This window comes from Megascapheus bottae, chromosome 8 (genome assembly GCF_031878675.1).
Source record: "Megascapheus bottae isolate mThoBot1 chromosome 8, mThoBot2.hap1, whole genome shotgun sequence".
NCBI classification, from domain to species: domain Eukaryota; kingdom Metazoa; phylum Chordata; class Mammalia; order Rodentia; family Geomyidae; genus Megascapheus; species Megascapheus bottae.
Genome location: NC_143516.1, coordinates 40,242,617 through 40,262,300, shown reverse-complemented (window position 1 = coordinate 40,262,300; position 19,684 = coordinate 40,242,617). Strand labels below are relative to the sequence as shown.

At 39.2% G+C, this 19,684-nt stretch overlaps 1 protein-coding gene and 1 non-coding gene across 3 annotated transcripts in view; both read right to left on the bottom strand.

The window, feature by feature from the left end:
- Pdss2 (decaprenyl diphosphate synthase subunit 2) overlaps window positions 1–19,684 on the bottom strand; it is a 212,268-nt gene that overhangs the window by 62,409 nt on the left and 130,175 nt on the right. Inside the window, exon 4 of one of the 2 annotated variants that reach the window (XM_090338343.1) lies at window positions 12,909–12,983. The exons of the other annotated variant lie outside the window; for it this stretch is intronic. Coding sequence (XP_090194469.1) covers window positions 12,909–12,983 — 75 coding nt within the window. The remainder of the gene's footprint in view (window positions 1–12,908; window positions 12,984–19,684) is intronic. 2 annotated transcript variants of the gene reach the window in all.
- LOC150059846 (small nucleolar RNA U13) lies at window positions 3,000–3,104 on the bottom strand. Its single transcript, XR_016536513.1, has one exon. It is a non-coding gene; the product is annotated as a small nucleolar RNA U13 (small nucleolar RNA).

The window sequence follows — 19,684 nt, the reverse complement described above, 5'->3', positions numbered from 1 at the left end:
TCCCCTCCTTTGGAAGGTTAAAATATGTACATGTTACCATTGATACCTTTAGTGGATTTATTTGTGCCTCTGCTCATTTAGGGGAGGCCACAAAAGATGTTATAAACCATCTCCTATATGTTTTTTCTGTCATGGGACAACCCCAAACTATAAAGACGGACAATGGGCCCAGATATACCAGTCAAAAGTTCAAACAATTTTGCTCCCAAATGAGCATAAAACATATTACTGGAATCCCCTACAACCCCCAAGGACAAGGAATAGTGGAAAGGGCTCATCAGACTTTAAAAAACACCCTCATTAAACTTGCCTCACAAGAAACATTATATTCCCTTAAAGGAAACTATAAGACTTGGCTATTACATGCTCTCTTTGTTTTAAACTTTTAAACCCTTGACGCTAATGGCAAATCTGCCGCAGAACGCCTTTGGCATCCCACCACACAAACAGACTACGCCCAGGCCCTATGGAAAGACCCACTGACGGGAATATGGAACGGCCCTGACCCAGTCATTATCTGGGGAAAAGGATCAGCTTGCATTTATAATTCTAAAGAAGGGGGAGCTAGATGGTTGCCTGAAAGATTAATAAAACCATATAATAAACAATAAAGCCATATAATTAATTCCAGGGTGGCGCCTGAGAACAAAAATATTCTTCTTTTACAGGTCAACAACCATGATGATGAGGCCTTCCCCGTCATCACTCCGCATGATGCTATTGACGGTGATGCTCTCTGGCAGAAGTTGTCCTCCAAAATAGACGAGGATTAGACTTACTTTTTCTACAGCAAGGAGGCTTATGCGCGGCTTTAAAGGAAAAATGCTGCGTACATGTAGATAGAACAGGACTTGTTAAGGATAGCTTAGAAAAAATTACAGCTAGCCTAGAAAAGCGAAAAAGAGAGGGAAAAACAAGAATCTTGGTATCAAAATTGGTTCTCCACATCTCCCTGGCTATCAACTCTTTTACCCTCCCTCTTGGGCCCCCTTGTGGGACTTCTCCTAATTTCTCTTGGCCCTTGGGCTTTTCAGCGCCTTACGCGATTTATAAAAAATCAAATTGATTCTGCCTTTTCCAAAAACTCAATCTCGGTGCATTATCATCGCTTAGAGGCTCAGGATGACCCTGTAGGGTCCGAAACAAGCACTCCCGAAAGAGGGCTCCAGTTTCATACACTTCTTGGCTGATAAACCCCAAGCGGCTAGAGAGCATCCAATGACGGGATTATTATGGAGCTTACCCTGGGTGGCACAACATACAGAGGCCGTCGAGGCCGGCTCAACAAGGCATGTTGCCAGGAGTAAGGGTCCCTCCATATAGCCTAAGACAGGGTGTTCTCTCCACCTATAGAGACCTTGTTCTTTAAAGGAAAGGGGGAATTGTCAGAGACCAAGGAGTTAAACGGAACAGAGCAAAGACCCTCTAGCCTTGAGCAAATCGCATCTGGTTGAGTCATCTGCACAAAATACTTCTCGGAATAACCGCAGGTTGTTGCTTGGGTTAGCACAACGGCCAAAAGAACAGCCTGACCCACCCCTAACCTTGAGATTTCCCGTTCTTGTTATCGCAAAAACTCTCCATCCTCCCCCTCTATACTCCCTTCCTTACACTCAGGGTATATAAACCCTGCTTTACTTTTAATAAATGAGACCTTGACGCGACTCAGATTGTCTCTGTCTTTCTTTATGCGCCTGGTCTCCTTCCTCTCTTTCCCCCATTGGTTTTCTTCTTTCAGGAGGTGCCTCTTCGAGCCGCACGAATAGCTGAACCCGCGGGTCGGGAGAAAACACTGTAGTACTAATAGCCAATGAAACTTCCCCTTTCTATAGTCTTCTCTGTCTTACTTTTTATCCTCCTAATTTTTGGTTTCTTTGTTACCAAAACTCAAAAATTTATTCATCAGTTCACAATGATGAATTCAATTCCTGCTTTACCTCTAGGGAGCTCCTTAGTCGTTCACACAGAATCTCCTATTGCTTCAACACTAATCTGACCAACTCAGCTTCTCCAATTCTCTCTAAAAGCAATCCTCTTCTATGGCTAACTTTATCATCATTTTTTTTTTCTGGTCAACTAGGTATAAAACTGCTGACATTTCTGACTTTTTATTCCCATGGCTAAAGTACTGAACAGATATATTAAACAAGCACTTAGGGTACCAGCAATACAACTTATGAGGGAGTATTTTATATTTGTTATTTTATAAAAAGGCACCGTAACATAACTTAAAAAAAAAAACAAAACCCACAAGGTCTACCACTTTCAGACAAATGGGGACAAATTGCATTGGGGTTTCTCTCTTGCCTGAAGAAAATTAAAAAAAAAAAAAAATATATATATATATATATACACGAAACAAGTTTTTAAGACATCTCAAGTCAGACAATAAAAGAGTGATGTCTGATAGATGAGAAAAAATAAGTTTGGTAATTGTTTCTGCTTACTGTCTTGAGAGAGTGCCTGACCACAGCGGAACCCATAAGTATCTTCAAAGTGAGATGATGGACCTGGATGTCTAGATAGGCCAAAAGGATTAAGGTTAGGGACCTGAGTCAACAGAGAAAAAAGAGAGCTGTACAAAGTATTCTGAAGGTTTATAGAGTCTCCCTAAAGTGTGCAGCTGAGTGCAGTATTCTCCAATACCTGAAGATAGATGTCTAGCAAGACTGCCTGCAGATACCAAAATCTAAATCATATAAAATGGCACATATAGGATTTTCATATGCCCATACAATCTTCCCACATATAATTTTATTTTGATTATTTTGTCGTATTGGAGATAGAACTCAAGGCCTTACACACACTAGGGCAAGTGCTTTACCACTGAGCTAACCTATATCTTTAGTCCTTCTTTTCTTTTGTTTTTTAAAATTTAAATTTAATTTTTGCCAGTCCTGGGGCTTGAATTCAGGGTCTGAGCACTGTCCTCCGGCTTTCTCAAGCCTAGCGCTCTAGCACTTGAGCCACAGCACCACTTGTGCCGTTTTTTCCCCCCACGTCTGATAGGTAATGTGCCCACATTGTAACAAGGTTTAGAGGGAGGCCCATGTCACCCAAGCCCATGAGAACCCATTCATCATGCTTATGAATTGGAAAAGGATTGCTTCTGGCTTTTTTTTTCTTTTTTTTTTTGCAGGGGTGGGGTGGGGCGGGATGGGTCATGGAGCTTGAACTAAGCCTGGATGCATCCCTGAGCTCTTCAGCTCAAGGTTACCACCACCCCCCCACCCTGGGCCTGGGCATTGTTCCTGAGTTCTTCAGCTCAAGGCTACCACCCTACTGTTGAGCCAAGTCCCACTTCCCGTTTTTTAGAGGGTAACTGGAGATAAGAGTCTCAAGTCCTTTTGTGCCTGGGCTGGCTCTGAACCTTGATCCTCAGATCTCAGCCTCCAGAGTAGCTAGGATTACAAGCGTGAGCCACCATGCCCAGCCTGGACTTTTCTATGTATGTGGTACCAAGGAACTGAACCTGGGTCTTTGTGCATGCTAGGCATGTACTCTAACACTAGGCCACGCTCCCAGCCCATTTTCTTGAAACCCAGTTCCCATACAATTTAAACCATCTTCCAATTTCTTTTTTTCCTTCCTTCCTTTTCTTCTTTCTTTCTTTCCTTCCTTCTTTCCTCTTTCTTTCCTTCTCTCTCTCTCTCTCTCTCTCTCTCTCTCTCTCTCTCTCTCTCTCTCTCTCTCTCTTTCTTTCTTTCTTTCTAGTTTAGTGAAGAAGCCCTGGTTTGTTTCAACAATCCTCAGATCTCAGCCTTCTGAGTAGTTACGATTACAGATGTGAGCCACTGGCACTAACTCATCTCTGGATTTTTTTTTTTTTTTTTTTTTTGCCAGTCCTGGGTTTGAGCTCAGGGCCTGAGCACTGTCCTTGTACTTTCTCAAGGCCAGAGCTCTTCCGCTTGAGCCTCAGCACCACTTCCGGCTTTTTTCTATGTATGTGGTACCGAGGAATCGAACCTGGGTCTTCATGCATGCTAAGCAAGCACTTTAACCACTAGGCCAAACTCCTGGCCCCATCTCTGAATTTTTTTATTATGATGGTTAATCTTTTTTTTTTTTTGCCAGTCATGGGCTTGAGCTCAGGGCCTGAGCACTGTCCTTGGACTTTCTCAAGGTTAGAGCTCTACTACTTGAGCCTCAGCAACACTTCAGGCTTTTTTTTTTCTATGTCTGTGGTACCAAGGAATCGAACCCGGGTCTTCATGCATGCTAGGCAAGCACTTTAACCACTAGGCCAAACTCCCGGCCCCATGATGGTTAATCTTGATTAACAACTCAATTAGATTGCTATGAGATGAATAAAGCACACCTGGATATGCATTTCTAGAGGCAACTAACTAAGAGGGAAAAGGACTTTCCCTGAATGTGGACAACACTACCCTATAAAAATGTTCAAGGGGAAAAAAGGAGAAATTCTACTAGTGAGGCATTGATACTCTTTTTCTTCTGGCCTGCAATTCCAGCTATTCCAGTCTGGGGGGGGGGGGGACATAAACTTGAGGCTAGCCTGGGCTACATATGAGATCTCATTTCATAATGAATGAATGAACAAATAAATAAATAAAATAAAAAAGGAGATAAATAATGTTATGGGAAACAATCTAAAGGAAGGCATAAAAGAGAGATGAGACAAATATAAAACAGGATGGTACTTTGTATTCAACTATATTAATACATAAAAACTAAGAGGTTAGACAAAAGAACAAGCTTCAAGTAATATGCATTCAAGAAACTCAATCCAAATACAAAAATAAGGAAAAAAATAGAAAAAGAAATATTAAATAATTACCTCCCACAACCTGAACTGTTTCATTTTGTGAATGTGTACATGTGCATGCATGTGTGTGCTGATACTAGAGCTTGAACTCTGAGCCCTGTGTTCTCACTTGACTTTTTCCACTCAAAGCCAGTGAGCTGCATATCACTCCCAGCTGTTTACTGAGTAATTGGAGATAAGAGCCTGGGATTTGTTTGCCCTATATGGCTTCAAAACTTGATCCTTGGATCTCAGCTTCTTCTTCTTTTTTTTTTTTTTTTTTTGCCAGTCCTGGGCTTTGAACTCAGGGCCTGAGCACTATCCTTGGACTTTCTCAAGGCTAGAGCTCTACCACTTGAGTCACAGCACCATTTCTGGCTTTTTTTCCCCCCTATGTATGTGGTACCAAGGAATTGAACCCGGGTCTTCATGCATGCTAGGCAAGCACTCTTCCACTAGGCTAAACTCCCGGCCCTAGATCTCAGCCAAAGTGTGAGCCACTGGCATCAGGCTTTTAAAAAAACTCTATTTTAGATTGTGGCATAGGACTCTGCAGATAGGAAACATTTGGAATTTCCCTGTGGACTGAATTATCTTACTTTTATATCTTACTTACAGTTAGCCTAAGAACCAAAAGAAGAAAAGTATAGAGATATAATACATGAACTGTTATCTTTGTTATGATCTTTGGATATGAAAGTATAATCTTCTTGGGAAAAAAAACCCTGGAATTTCAGTGACTGTTATAAGCAGTCCTTCCTTAAGATGAGTATATTCTCTGAAAAACCCTCTAATTTCCTGGGAATGGGGACAAGTCAGCTCCTGAGCAGAGCCTCTCTGGAGTTGGGGAAGAGATGTGCTGTTTTCCTTCTCAGTACCAACTAGAATCAGATACTGACTTTGCAAAGGACCTTGGTTAGTTTCCTAAGGAGGGAAATGGAGTTAGTAGGAAATAAACAACGATATAAGAAAATGGGTGTGTTGGAAGCTACCTTGAGGTTTGATGATTTGTATGAACAATTCATGGTATCCTTCTTACAGCCAAAAATCACGTTATGGTTTTAAAAAATTACAGTGTAACAATACAGAGCAAAACTAGTATAGGTAAAAAGTTCCCTTGGAAGAAGCCTAAGGGAACCAGGTAAAAGCTTTCTGGCAACTACTACCAAGACAGTCACATTGGATGCTTAATTCTTCTACCAATGAGTTGTGAGAATATTCATGAAAAAAATTATATAGCAGAGAAATTCATAGGTGACAGTGCTCAGGTTTTTTATTAGAGCTGGTTATGTAGACACTGTTTATTTAGCATATATCAAAATCCTAGACTCCCAGAAGGAAAGCAAGTATTCAGCACAAACCACACTGTCTGCAGAAATAACACAGGCACTGTGAGCTACTCTTACCAGGTGGAGAATAAAAGAATATGCAAAAAAATCCAAGTTCCCAGATGGGCCAACTCTACTAGGAGGCTTCTTGCACAGTTAGTTATATTGAAAAAAGTATTTTTGATTCAAGAAATTCACTTTCAAGTGTTCCGTTCATCTCCTTTGGGATGGCACTTCAGATCAAACCCAGGGCCTTGTCCATGGTGGGGTAAACTCTAGTACTGAGCTTTCTTCCCAGTACCATAAAATTAAAAAAAAAAACAACCCCCCCAGCATGAATTAAGTTTCATATACATATATATATATTTATATTAAAATGTCAACCACAATATAGGTTAAAAAATGAACACCAGGTATGGGGACTTACTACTATAATCCTAGCCACTCAAGAGGCTAAGATCTAAGGATTATGGCTGACAGCCAACTGTGGCAGAAAAGTCCCCATGAGACTCTTACCTCCAATTAATTACTCAAAAACAAAAACCAAAACAAACAAACAAACAAACAAAAATGGGGGCTGGGAATGTGGCTTAGTGGTGGAGTGCTTACCTAGTATGCATGAAGCCCTGGGTTCCATTCCTTAGCACCATGTACATAGAAAAAGCTAGTAGTAGTACTGTGGCTCAGGTTGTAGAGTGCTAGCCTCGAACAAAAGAAGCTCAGAGACAGTGCCCATGCTCTGAGTTCAAGCCCTATAGCCGACAAAAAAAAAAAAAAAAAAAAGGAAGAAGAAGAAAGACTAAGTAAATGCTAGGTGCTGGTTACTCACACCTGTAATCCTAGTTACTCAGGAGGCTGAGATCTGAGGGTTACAATTCAAAGCCACCCCGGGCACTGAAGTCCAGAGACTCTTACCTTCATTTAAACTCAGATATACATACAAGCTAGAATGGAGCTCTTGCTCAAATAGTAGTGCACTAGCCTTCAGCACAAAAAGCTCAGGGACAGTGCCTAGGAACCAAGTTCAAGACCTAGGGCTGGCAAAAAGAAAAGAGAGAAAGAGGAGGAAGAGAGAGAGAAAGAAAGACAGAAAACAGAAAAGAAAAAGAAATATTAAAAAACTATGGAATGGGGGCTAGGGGTGGCCTAATGGTAGAGTGCTTGCCTAGCATACATGAAGCCCTGGGTTTGATTCCACGATACTACATACTCAGAAAAAGTTGGAAGTGGTGCAGTGGCTCAAGTGGTAGTGCCCAGACCATGAGTTCAAGCCCCAGGACTGGAAAACTCCCCCCCCCCCCCCAAACCAAACAACAACAACAACAAAACTGTGGAATAGTAATTATATTACAGGGGTGTGAAGAAACATTAAACAACCATTAAAATTGAATTTCTAGGCCGAGAGTTTGACCTAGTGGTTAAAGTGCTTGCCTAGTATGCGTGAAGACCTGGGTTTGATTCCTTGGTACCACATACATACAAAAAAGCTGGAAGTGATGCTGAGGCTCAAGTGGTAGAGCTCTGGCCTTGATAAAGTCCAAGGACAGTGTTCAGGCCCTGAGCTCAAGCCTAGGACTGGCAAAAAAAAAAATTGAATTTCTAAAAATGTAATAACAATAATTTTGATAAAGATACTGAATTATATAAAGAATACCTCAAAAATAGGAGAAATTTAGAAAAATTAGTGAAAATTAGAAAGAAGTATATTAGAATATAATCATGATTTATTTCTGTGGCACAGTCATATCAAAAATTATTTCTCAGCCGGGAGTTTGGCCTAGTGGTTAAAGTGCTTGCCTAACATGCACGAAGACCCGGGTTCGATTCCTCGGTACAACATACAAAGAAAAAAGCTGGAAGTGGTGCTGAGGCTCAAGTGGTAGAGCTCTAGCCTTGAGAAAAATCCAAGGACAGTGCTCAGGCCCTGAGCTTAAGCCCAGGACTGGCAAAAAAAAAAAAAAATTATTTCTTTTTTCCTTTTTTGGATTTTTAATTCTTAATGAGCACGAATTTATTTTCTTACCCTCAATTGTGTTAAGAGTTTTTTGGTTTTGTCCTTGAGCTCATCAGCTCAAGGCTACCACTCTACCCTTGAACCAAACCCCACTTTCCACTTTCTAGTGATTAACTAGAGATAAAGAGTCTCAGGTTCTTTTGTGCCCAGGCTGGCCTTGAACCTTGATCCTCAGATCTCAGCCTCCTGAGTAGCTAGGATTGCAGGCATGAGCCACTGTGCCCAGCTAGAGATTTTAAATATATACATCTATACATAGAAATCAGATTTGTTAAAAAAAAAATAAGGTATTTAGTGAGTGGAGTGATAAGTAGAACTTAACCTAGGAGACCTTAGGTAGGCAAATGACCGCTAAAATGAGAGTTTGCTATTTAATGTTTCTTTCTTCAATTAGTGTGTGTGTGTGTGTGTGTGTGTGTGTGTGTGTGTGTGTGTGTGTGTGTATGCAGAAGAGATTTTCTTTCTTTTAATTTATTTTATTTTTATTTTCTTGTCAGTCCTGGGGCTTGAACTCAGGGCCTGAGCAAAGTCCTTGGGGATTTCCTTAAGGTTTAAGCTCTACCACTTGTGCCATAGCACCACTTCCAGCTTTTTTATGTATGTGGTATTGAGGAATGGAACCTGGGTCTTCATGCATGCTAGGCAAGACCACTAGGCCAAACTCCTGGCCCGAGAAGAGATTTTCTTACAAACTAAAGTGCTTTTTTTTTTTTTTTGTGCCAATCCTGGGTCTTGAACTCAGAGCTCAGGCTCTGTTCCTGAGCTTCTTTTGCTCAAAGCTAGCACTCTACCACATGAGCCACAGGGCCACTTCCTGCTTTTTCTGTTTATGTGATATTGTGGAATCAAACCCAGGGCATCATGCATGCTAGGTAAGCACTTTACCACTAAAGCACATTTTCAGGCAGTGTCCCTTTATTGTAGCAAAGAAATGGTTCACATACAAGCAAATGCAATTGCTTTTTAACCAACCCTATTTTTTTAATGGGTAGAACAAAGGATGAATTGTCTGTTGCTTTGCATGTTTCCTTGATTACCATTTATACACAATATGTTAAGTTTTAGTAATTTAAGTCACACAAAGTTTGATCACGTTAAGGAGAATTAGGTACTTAGACACTTCTTTAGGAAAGGTGATTTCTAATGTATCGAATTTCATTTCTCCTGTTTGCTTTAATTTGTCTACACTAGTCAAAAAAGCTAGTTTCCTACTACCAGATTTTTCCATTGCTGCATTAAGATGCCATATAGAAAACAGGTCACTTTTGTACACTCTTATCCCTAGAGAGAAGAAATGGTTTCCAGCTTATGTTAAATCACAAAGCAATTCTTTTGTGTGCTGAATTAGCAAAGGTTAGGGAGATTGCACAAGGGAGACTCACAGACTCCATGGCTTCTCACATGAACCTCACTGTACCTGTTCCACTCTTGCCAGAACTAGAAAATCTAGAAGGCATTCCATATGAGGTAAAGCTCACTCTCTACCCCGGGAGCTGAGTTTTGGGCTAAGTTAGAAAAACTAAATTCTGAAAAGCCATTGCAATAGCAAGTACATTCAGAAAAAAAGAACAAGAGGGGGAAGAATATTTTTGGTAAGGAAAAGAAATGTAGTTAATCCAAATTAGACTTGGGTGCAAAAGAAGGCAGCAAGAAGCCCTCCCACTGCTATGGTTCAACTATGCATTCTTGTTCCCATTATTAAAAAAAAGAACGGAGGGGGTGAGTCTGATCAAAGCATATTGTATGTGTGTCAAAATGAACCCCTTTGTACACCTAAGCATGCTAATAAAAATGTGTGTGTATGTGTGTGTGGGAGGAATTGCTTTTTAGTGGATCAGCTATATTCTGAAACCTAAATTCTTAAATAAAAAAACCCCCCAAAAACGTTCAAGTGCTTCAAATGCTGTTTGGGGAGGTGGGGCAAGAGGCCAGATGAACAAAGCATTGTGACAGATTCTTTTGTTCAACTTATTGGCTAAGGAGAAAGTCAACAAATAGTGCTTGATCAGTGTTGGTCCTAGCCTGATTAACTGTCCTTTAAAGTTGGGTCTGCTTTGCTCCTTCTAAGAAAGAAACAGATTTTGCCGAAAAAACAAAACAACAACACCTAGGACTTGCAGTAAAAAAAAAAAAAAAAAAAAAACCTGGGTTCATATCTAAAACACAAACACACATTAAAAATAATTTTTAGACATTATGCTTTTCTGCCATTTCTCTCCCAAATTTCAATTTTTTCCTGAATAAAATAGAAAAATAATATAAGTAACTAGAAAGGGCTATGTAAGCATTTAGACTGCTGTTGCTATTAGCTTTGCCTTACATATAAGTAGCTGGGTACTGGTAGTCCACGCCTGTAATCCTACCTACTCAAGAGGCTGAGATCTGAGGATCGTGGTTCAGAGCCAGTCCTGGCACAAAAATCTGTGAAACTCTTATCTCCAGTTAACCACCAGAAAACCAGAAATGGCACTGTGGCTCATCAAGTGGTAGAGTACTAGCTCTGACCTGAAGAGCTCAGGCACAGTGCCCGGGTCCAAAGTTCAAGCCCCACAACCAACCAAAAAAAAAAAAGTATTTAATAAATATTCACCAAGTTATTCATGAACTAGGCTAATTATTACAGCAGACAAATATAAGAATGAGTAAGCTAAAAGATTAACGCTACTATTAACACTTTTACTTTAAAATAACAGACATTTGCCAGACTTGGATAGACATATGCAATCCCAGTGCTTTGGGAGGCAGAGGCAAGAGGTTCTTGAGTTTAAGATAAGCCTAAGCTATATAAGCAAGACCTATTTTAAAAAGAAGACAAAAAAGAACAGCAGCAACATAAGTGTTATAAAATACTATGTTTTTAAGTGTAAAATCTATACAGTAATTGTAGAAGTATCTACTCAGGATTTATGTGAAGATTAAATAAAGAAATACAGGGAAATTATTTCCTTAGTGATACCTGCTTTGCTATAATAATAATATAACATATTATTATTATTGCTATTATTATTTTGTCAGTGCTGGAGCTTGAGCTCAGGACCTGAGCACTGTTCTTGAGTTTTCTCAAAGGTAGCAATCTACTACTTGAGCCAGAGCATCACTTACAGTTTTTTCTATGTATGTGGTACTGAGGAATTGAACCCAGGACTTCATGTATTATAGGGAAGCACTCTACCACTAAGCCATATTTCTGGCCTTGTTTCACTATCATCTTAGCCATATTGCATTAAAGGTGATTTTTTTTTTTTTGGTACCTGTCCTGGGGCTTGAACTCAGAACCCCAGCAATGTCCCTAAGCTTTTCCGCTCAAGGTTATCAGCACTGTCCCACTTGAACTACAACTCCACTTCATGGACTTCCCCTGTGCCAGCTAGTTTCAAACTGAAATCCTCAGATCTCAGCCCTGAGTTGCTAGGTTTACAGGCATGAGACACTGTCACCCAGTTACAAGGTGATTTTCTATGGGTGCATCTAGATTGGAAGGGATTCTTTTTCACACTTTTAGTCATAGAAGGGAATTAAACTTGTCTTAAAACAAAACAAAACAAAACAAAACTCTGGCTGGGGGTTTGGCCTAGTGGTAGAGTGCTTGCCTAGCATGCACAAAGACCTGGGTTCAATTCCTCAGTACCGCATACATAGAAAAAAGCCAGAAGTGGTGATGAGGCTCAAGTGGTAGAGCTCTAGCATTGAGAAAGTCCAAGGACAGTGCTCAGGCCCTGAGTTCAAGCCCGGAGGGGACTGGCAAAACAAAACAAAAAAAACCTCTGTTAAGAGAGTTCACTAATGGTCTTACATCTAGGTCCTTTACCATAAGGTACCCATACAGCAATATGCTAATTAAGGGACGTTAGATATAGCTCTTGAGAGCTGTGATTCCCTGACCAAATGTTAGCAGATACCAAAGATACAGTGCTTCATATTTCACTAACCACTCTATGAACCATCCAAAAATCCCTGGGTTATATTTTCAAATTTTTTATCATGTCTCATGTTTCACTTCTACTAAAATTTGTCTTCTTTTTCAACTGGAAGTGTTAATGCTTAAGATGTGCATACACGCATACTTTTTCTAATTTGCAGTGAGTGAAATCTTGCTAATATGGAAGCTAAAGAAGTTAGAATAATGAAACACTGGGAGAAGAGTCCCTTATAATAGTATATACCACGGCAAATGATGGTGGTGGTCAATGATGCAATTACTTCACATCTAATCTCCTGCTGAAATGAAATGGCTGCAGTTTAAGGAAGTAAAACCTAACTTTCCCTGAGATGACCTGTTAAATGAGTCAAAACGCCTTAATTCTAGACCTATAAAATTAATCAAAATAATCCAACTGTGCAACTGTCCTACTTACCATAAAGAATCTAGTAATTCTGAGTCTTGAATATTTTAGACATTTTGCTCCCACTTTCTTGATAGCCATGTTCTTATGCTTGTGGCCTCTTCTTCTGGAACCTGGAAGTTCCCTTCCTTTCGGAGAAGGCTGTGCCCAGATCCTCAGCCTGAGCTGCTACTCCAGCCCACCTGCCTTGTGACAGTACTACCTGCCAGCCAGAAGCACCCAAGTTTCCAGTGAACTACTGTAGACTGAACAGACTGTGAATTCAGCCAGCGGATGAGAGGTTGTTTTAATTGGCTAAATCTGCTATGTACTAAGCGTATGGCCATGAATTTGTAGCCAGAACACTAATCTAAAAAAAAAAAAAGTCATGTACAGTTTAAGAATGACATTTTTGTTCACCAATTCTTGTTTTGCCACAAGTGCTTCTAACTTTTTACTAAGAATCCCAAATCCTTTACCTTGGCAGAAGTAGGCTTTTCCTGATATACTCCATGTACCAAATCCATAAGCGCACTTGCTATAAGTTCTGCAACCTAAAATAAATACATAAATAAATAAAACAAACAGTTATAAAGTGTACCCTATTTTTACCTTAGAATGCTTCAGAAGGTTTAGTAGCAAAGCAGGGTTTGTTCTTGGCAAAAAAATTGGAGTTATATGCAAAAATCCTGGCAAATGGTATGGCCCACCTGGATATTAAAGCTGTGATCCAATTTTTTTTCAGTCATAATTTAAGCAGAAGAAATCTTATGAGTATAACATTTAACTATACAGCACTAAATACATGAAAATCTAGGAACAATCATTTGAACATAAGTTTCAATTTCAGATAATGAATGAACTATCAACTCAATTTATTTTTTATATATTTATTTATGTCAAGTGGATACTTCTTCAGATTCCTATTCTGGGAGCCATTACAATGCTAATTTTCATACTTAATACAGAAAATAAGGCAATAGCAAGAGAATCTTTAATTCTTCAAATATGTTCATTCTGTTGCACTTAAAATGTAGGGGTCCCGAGTCAAATGTTCAACAAACACTGAGAGATTTTACAGAACAGAAATACTGAGATTGTATTAATCAAACCTGTATTATTTTCAGTGTTCAGATCAATTAAAAAACAAAACAAGACAAAACTGAAAAAAACGCAAAAGCTCTGAACTTATTCCAGAATATAAAACAAGCAGAAAAACGGTAAATGGTCTCTTTGGAACTATTGCACAATTTGCAGTTGTTTGTACAAAGCATCTTAATTGAAGAGAATAAAATACTGTATTAATGATACCGTTCAATGCAGTTATTTCAAGAATTCCTCAAGGCAACCCTACCAGCTTCTTATGAAGTCTTAATAACTGGCATATTTAAACTTCCTGCATTATGCAGTCCTCCTGTAGCTAATTTCTACTCTTTGCTTCCTAAATTATAGCTCAGTTTTGATTGAATTAAAGGATTTTGTTTCAGCTTTTTTATCATTCTTGTAATTGAAGATATTAAGTCAAAAGATAGATTCAAACATCAAGATACTTTAATCTGAGATATCCTTCATTTAATAAACATTTTTCTTAAGAGGAAAATTACATTAATTTGTAAAAAGCTTGTTTTAAAATTTTTAACTCATGAGCATTTATCTATACTTTTTAATTTGTATTCATATGTTGTAACTTACAGAAAGCTGCTGATAGGGAAATTTTGCTGATTAAATGCATATTTTTTTCTAGCTCTGTAGATAGATAATTTGTAAGACCCTATCAAAGTCTTTTTTTTTTTTTTTTTTAAAAAAAGAAACCACATTGTCCCTTAGGTAACTAAATACTTAAGAAATATTGTGGCAACATGAGCTGCAGAGGAACTGGAAGGACAATGATCCTACAGTATTACCAGATGTGTTGAGTTATTTAAGTGGGGAAGAGAGAAAAATGAATGGATATTTTTTTCCCCTCAAGGTATCAGATAAGCCCTATTCCCAAATCCAAAAGGATTGAATATCACAAATAGGTCTATAAAGACTGTAACTCAATGCACAGAATCAGATTGGATTACAGTTTATACAAGCAACATCCCAAGATCCCCCTGATGGCTGGACACATAATACAGGCCAATCACTCACTAAGAAATGTTATGGTTTTGAAACAGTTTAAGCTCTGAGACCAGCACTGATAATGTGGAAAGAGAATTACAAAAAGAAAGTCCAATTCAAAACATCAAAATGATGGTATGAACTTTGAACAGTAGATCTAGCTCTAGATAAGCAGAGTCTCCTTTTCTGGAATTCCAGGCCAGACAGAAGCAACAAAAACATTTTGTTCTGTGACTCTTAAAAAAAATGGAAGTAGCAATCTGACTTAGAAGATCATACTTTATAAATGACATGTACTTATAAATGGCTATACTTCAGAATATACCCCCATAGCCAATGCCAACCATAAAAGAGAAAGGTCTGGATTTCTTTGTGCTAACAAACCAAGGAAAGTAAAAGATGATAGAAAAGAAGGCATAGTCTATGAAGCATAGTCTTTGGCCAGAGTGACTTGCTTATTTTTAGTACACATATCCCTTTCCATTGCCCTGTCTAAAATGTTAAAAAAAATGTTAAAAAATGTTAAAAAAAAAAAGTTAAAAAAATTGACACCAGTAGTATGGCCTAGTGGTAGAGTGCTTGCCTACCAGGCAGGAAGCTCTAAGTTTGATTCCTCCACACCATATACTCAGCAAAACCTGGAAGTGCTGCTAGCCTTGAGAAAACTCAAGGACAGTGCCCAGCATATCAGTCTTGTCTAGTCTTAACAGCTGCCAACAAAGAAAACAGTCACGCTGGGCAGGTGGCTCACACCCGTACTCCTAGCTACTCAGGAGGCTGAGATATGAGGATCAAGGTTCAAAGCCAACCCGGGCACAAAACGACCAGAGACTCTTATCTCCAATTAACCTCTAGAAAACTGGGGAAGTGAGGCTGTGGCTCAAGGGTAGGGCGGTAGCTTTGAGCTGAAGAGCTCAGGGACAACACCCAGGCTGAGTTTAAGCCTCAAGACCCACAAAAAAAAAAAAAAAAAAAAAGTTACATGCATATCTGCAGTGCTGAGGGCATTAATTACACACAAATTGAGGGCACTTCCCTCACCACCATGAACAGATAGCAACATATGAGGCAGTAAGCAGGAGCAAAGGTAAAAGTACTCTTAGGGGAGAATAAATTTTCATTTACATCTTGGGACGTATAAAAGATAGATTCAGCATAAATATGTCTTTTTAAGGAGCTTTGGCATTTGAAAGACTACTGTCAAGACTTATTTGAGCTTTTAAAATATAATTTTATTGTTATTACTAAGGTGTGTACAGAGTTAGGACTTATGCTAAAGACACAAAAATCTATATTATCCAGAAAACATCTTACAGAAAAATACTTGGAGAGACAGAAGAAGCTAAGTAGGATGCTAGTGGTAATTAGAACAGTGTCCTTTTTTAGATTCTCTTTGCACAAAGCACAGAGTGTTTTTTTGTTGGTTTGTTTTTGTAGTCCTAGGACTTGAATTCAGGGCCTGGGCACTGTCCTCGAGCTTTCTCAAGGCTACAGCTCTACCACTTGAGTCACAGCATCACTTCTGGATTTTTTTGTGTATGTGATACCGAGGAATTGAATCCAGGGCTTCGTGCATGCTAGGCAAGCACTCTATCACTAGGCCACACTCCTGGCGCCAGCACAGTGTTTAAGAGGTTCAATTCCTCAGTACCACAGAAACAGAAAAAGGCAGAAGCAGTGCTGTGGCTCATGTGGTAGAGCATTGGCCTCAAGCAAAAGAAATTCAGGGACAATGCCCAGGCCCTGAGTTCAAGCTCAAGGACTGGGAAAGGGGGGGGGAAGGGCAAGTATAGATGAAAAATTTGTATTACCAAGGAAAGGCAGAGTGAGACTGATTCAGCCCCTCCCATAGAGGCCAATAATAACATCCAACATTTATAAAGCACTTTATCATTTTAAGTTGGGCTTAAGCAAACCATCTAGTTCCAGGTGGATTCAGTTCCCAGTGTTCAGCTAGAGCTTCCAGATTGGCAGCCTCAGTGGAGTGGTGACCTCTGAAGAACATGGAAGCAGTAACAGTGGCCAAATAAGGGGGAAATCTACTCAGCTGCCACCTGGGCACCAACGGCCCAGATGAGCCCATCTCTGCATACTGATGAATATAAATAAGTGGCTTTGATAAAGTCATCACTAAAGTCCATGAAAGATTTTTTATTCCTTTCTAGCAGACTAGAAGACTACGAGGAAAGATCTGCTGCAATAAACACACCATGAACTCACAGGAGCTCTGGAGGAAGCGTCTCATTCAGCTGTTTAAAGGGAGCCTTTTCAATGCTGCCAAATGTGTGAGGCCTTGCTTATTTGTGGGAGGGATGACAATCTGTTCTACTGAGCTGGAAGTTCTTTCTGGCTAAGCCAGATAGCAGAGACAGAAATGGCATTACCAATAGGACAGGTGCAGCATAAACTAAGCAAATTGATAATCTTAATTTTTAATTTAGAACAGCTGATACATTGGTTTATAAACTACTGGTAACTTTTGTCATAAGAAGGTTTCAGAAAAATTCAGAGAATAAACTAAAGCATACAATTGCAACTAACAAAACTTAAAAAGCCTACAATATCAGGAAAAATAGAGTATATAAAGTGTTGAGATTGATTTTATGCAATTTTATATTGTTTGCAATTGAGGCATCCTTTGGGCCCTGGAGGCTTATGCTGTGATCTTAGCTACTTGAGACGCTGACATCTGACGATTATAGTTAGAAACTAGCCTGGATAGACAAATTTGAGACCCTTATCTCCAGCCAAAAGGTAAAAGTGAAGGTATGGTTCAAGTGGAAAAAGCTTTGCTTTCAGTGGAAAGAGGCTCTGAGTTCAATCACCAGTATCAGCACATAAACACATAAATAAACTTGGGTACAGTGCATACTACTCAAGTGGTAGAGTTCCTGTCTGGTAAGCACAAGGCCCTGAGTTCAAACTCAAGTAATACATATACTTACATACACAGTATAATGTTGGAACAGACTACAGTACCCTTGGATCAAATAAGAAATATGTGACTCAGAAAACTATGAAAATAGGCAATTTAGATACTTTTCATATGTATGCTAAGCACATATCCTATCAATAAGCTACACTCCTGGGCCGGGAGTTTGGCCTAGTGGTTAAAGTGCTTGCCTAGCATGCATGAAGACCCGGGTTCGATTCCTCGGTACCACATACATAGAAAAAAAGCCGGAAGTGGTGCTGAAGCTCAAGTGGTAGAGCTCTAGACTTGAGAAAGTCCAAGGACAGTGCTCAGACCCTGAGCTCAAGCCCAGGACTGGCAAAAAAAAAAAAAAAAAAAAAAAAAGCTACACTCCTAGTCCTACCTACATTTAGCACTTTTTCTCCTTTCATTTAGTTTTTTGAAACAGTCTTACCATGTATTCCAGGCTAGCCTTGCAGTTACAATCTTCCTGCTTTAGTCTCTTGAGTGCTGGGGTTATAGTCACATACAACATATCTGGATATACCTATCTTTTATGGCTTTTTTTTTTGCCAGTCCTGGGGCTTGAACTCAGAGCCTGAGCACTGTCCTTGGGCTTTTTCCTCAAAGCTGTCCCTCTGCCACTTGAGCATTAGCACCACTTCTGGCTTTTTCTATGTATGTGGTACTGAGGAATAGAACCCAGGTCTTCATGAATGCTAGGCAAGCACTCTACCACTAGGCCAAATTCCTGGCCCCAATATACTATCTTTTAAATATCTCCATTGCTTAGCACAGTGCGGATAAATTTTCTTCGTGAGCTATCAATATCATATTAAAATTAATTGTATAACACATAACTATTTCAAAATAAATTTGCACAGTTATCACTTTGTTTAATCACTAGGCTCAAAAATTGACATGTAACTACTAAGGTAAGCTTGGAGCATGCTTTAGATTGCCGAAATACACATGGAAATCTCTATCTGTGACAAGATCTAAAAGGTCTGCTTTCCATATCCCATTTCTTCCTTTCTTTCTTCCTTTCTTCCTCTCTCTCTCTCTCTCTCTCTCTCTCTCTCTCTCTCTCTCTCTCTCTCTCTCTCTCTCTCTCTCTCTCTATCTTTGCAGGTTATGGGTCTTGGACTTGGCCTGTGCGCTGTCCCTTTTCAGCTCAAGGCTACTACCCTACCCTTGAGCCAAGCCCTACTTCCCCTTTTCTAGAAGTTAATTGGAGATAAGAGTCTCAGGTCCTTCAGTGCCCAGGCTGGCTTTGAACTGTGATCCTCAGATCTCAGTCCCCTGAGTAGCTAGGATTACAGGTATGGGCTACCATGCCTGACTTACATTTCCATTTTTTTTCTTTTCTTTTATTTGTGGCATTGAAGTTTGATCACAGTGCTCCAAGTCACTAGTAGCATGTGACTATCATTTAAGCCAAGTCTCTTGCCCACATTTCTAATTTTATCAACATTTTTTCTTGAATACATTGCATTTACTTATCATTCTATTTTCATGTCAGAATCTGGTTATATGCTTGAAGTACAGTTGCTTTCCTACATTTCTTAGAATTTTAGAATATGAGATAAATAGAAGCTATGGTGCTTGATTTCATAGGTGAGGTAATAAAAAAACAAGTTGGTTTTGCTCATTAGTTAATTCTCTGCTTCATGAGTCACTTTATATTTGTACTAAAATATTTATTCTATAAACTCCAGAATAACTACAAAATGACTGGCAAAAAAATGGATGATGCTTCCTTGTTGAAAGTTTCAACTTCTTTGGAGTTTCAACACAAAATTATCTGAATTTAGGCAATGTCTGTACCATTTATAGCATTACCTCAGGGAATTTACCTTCTTCTTGTGCCTCAGGAGACATTAAATAGGTTAACACGTATGATATAATTAAAACAGTTCCTTCTTAGCTTGTAGGGTGAGATTACGCACCTGTAATCTCAGCACTGGAGACACTAGGGTACAAATGAGTTTGAGGCCAGCTTGGTTATATAATGAGACTGACTCAATAAACAAACTAGCTCCTACTTAATAGGCACTCAAAATATGTTATTATTTTTAGTAATTTTGAGAAAGGTTAAGTTTTCTATGTTATTGGCCTGAACTTGGAATGACAGAGAGAGAGAGAGAGAGTGTAAGGGGGGTGAATGACAAATGACAAATTAAAGAAAGAAAATAATCAAGGCTAGACATTTTAATGTTCCTTCCATGTTGTAATACT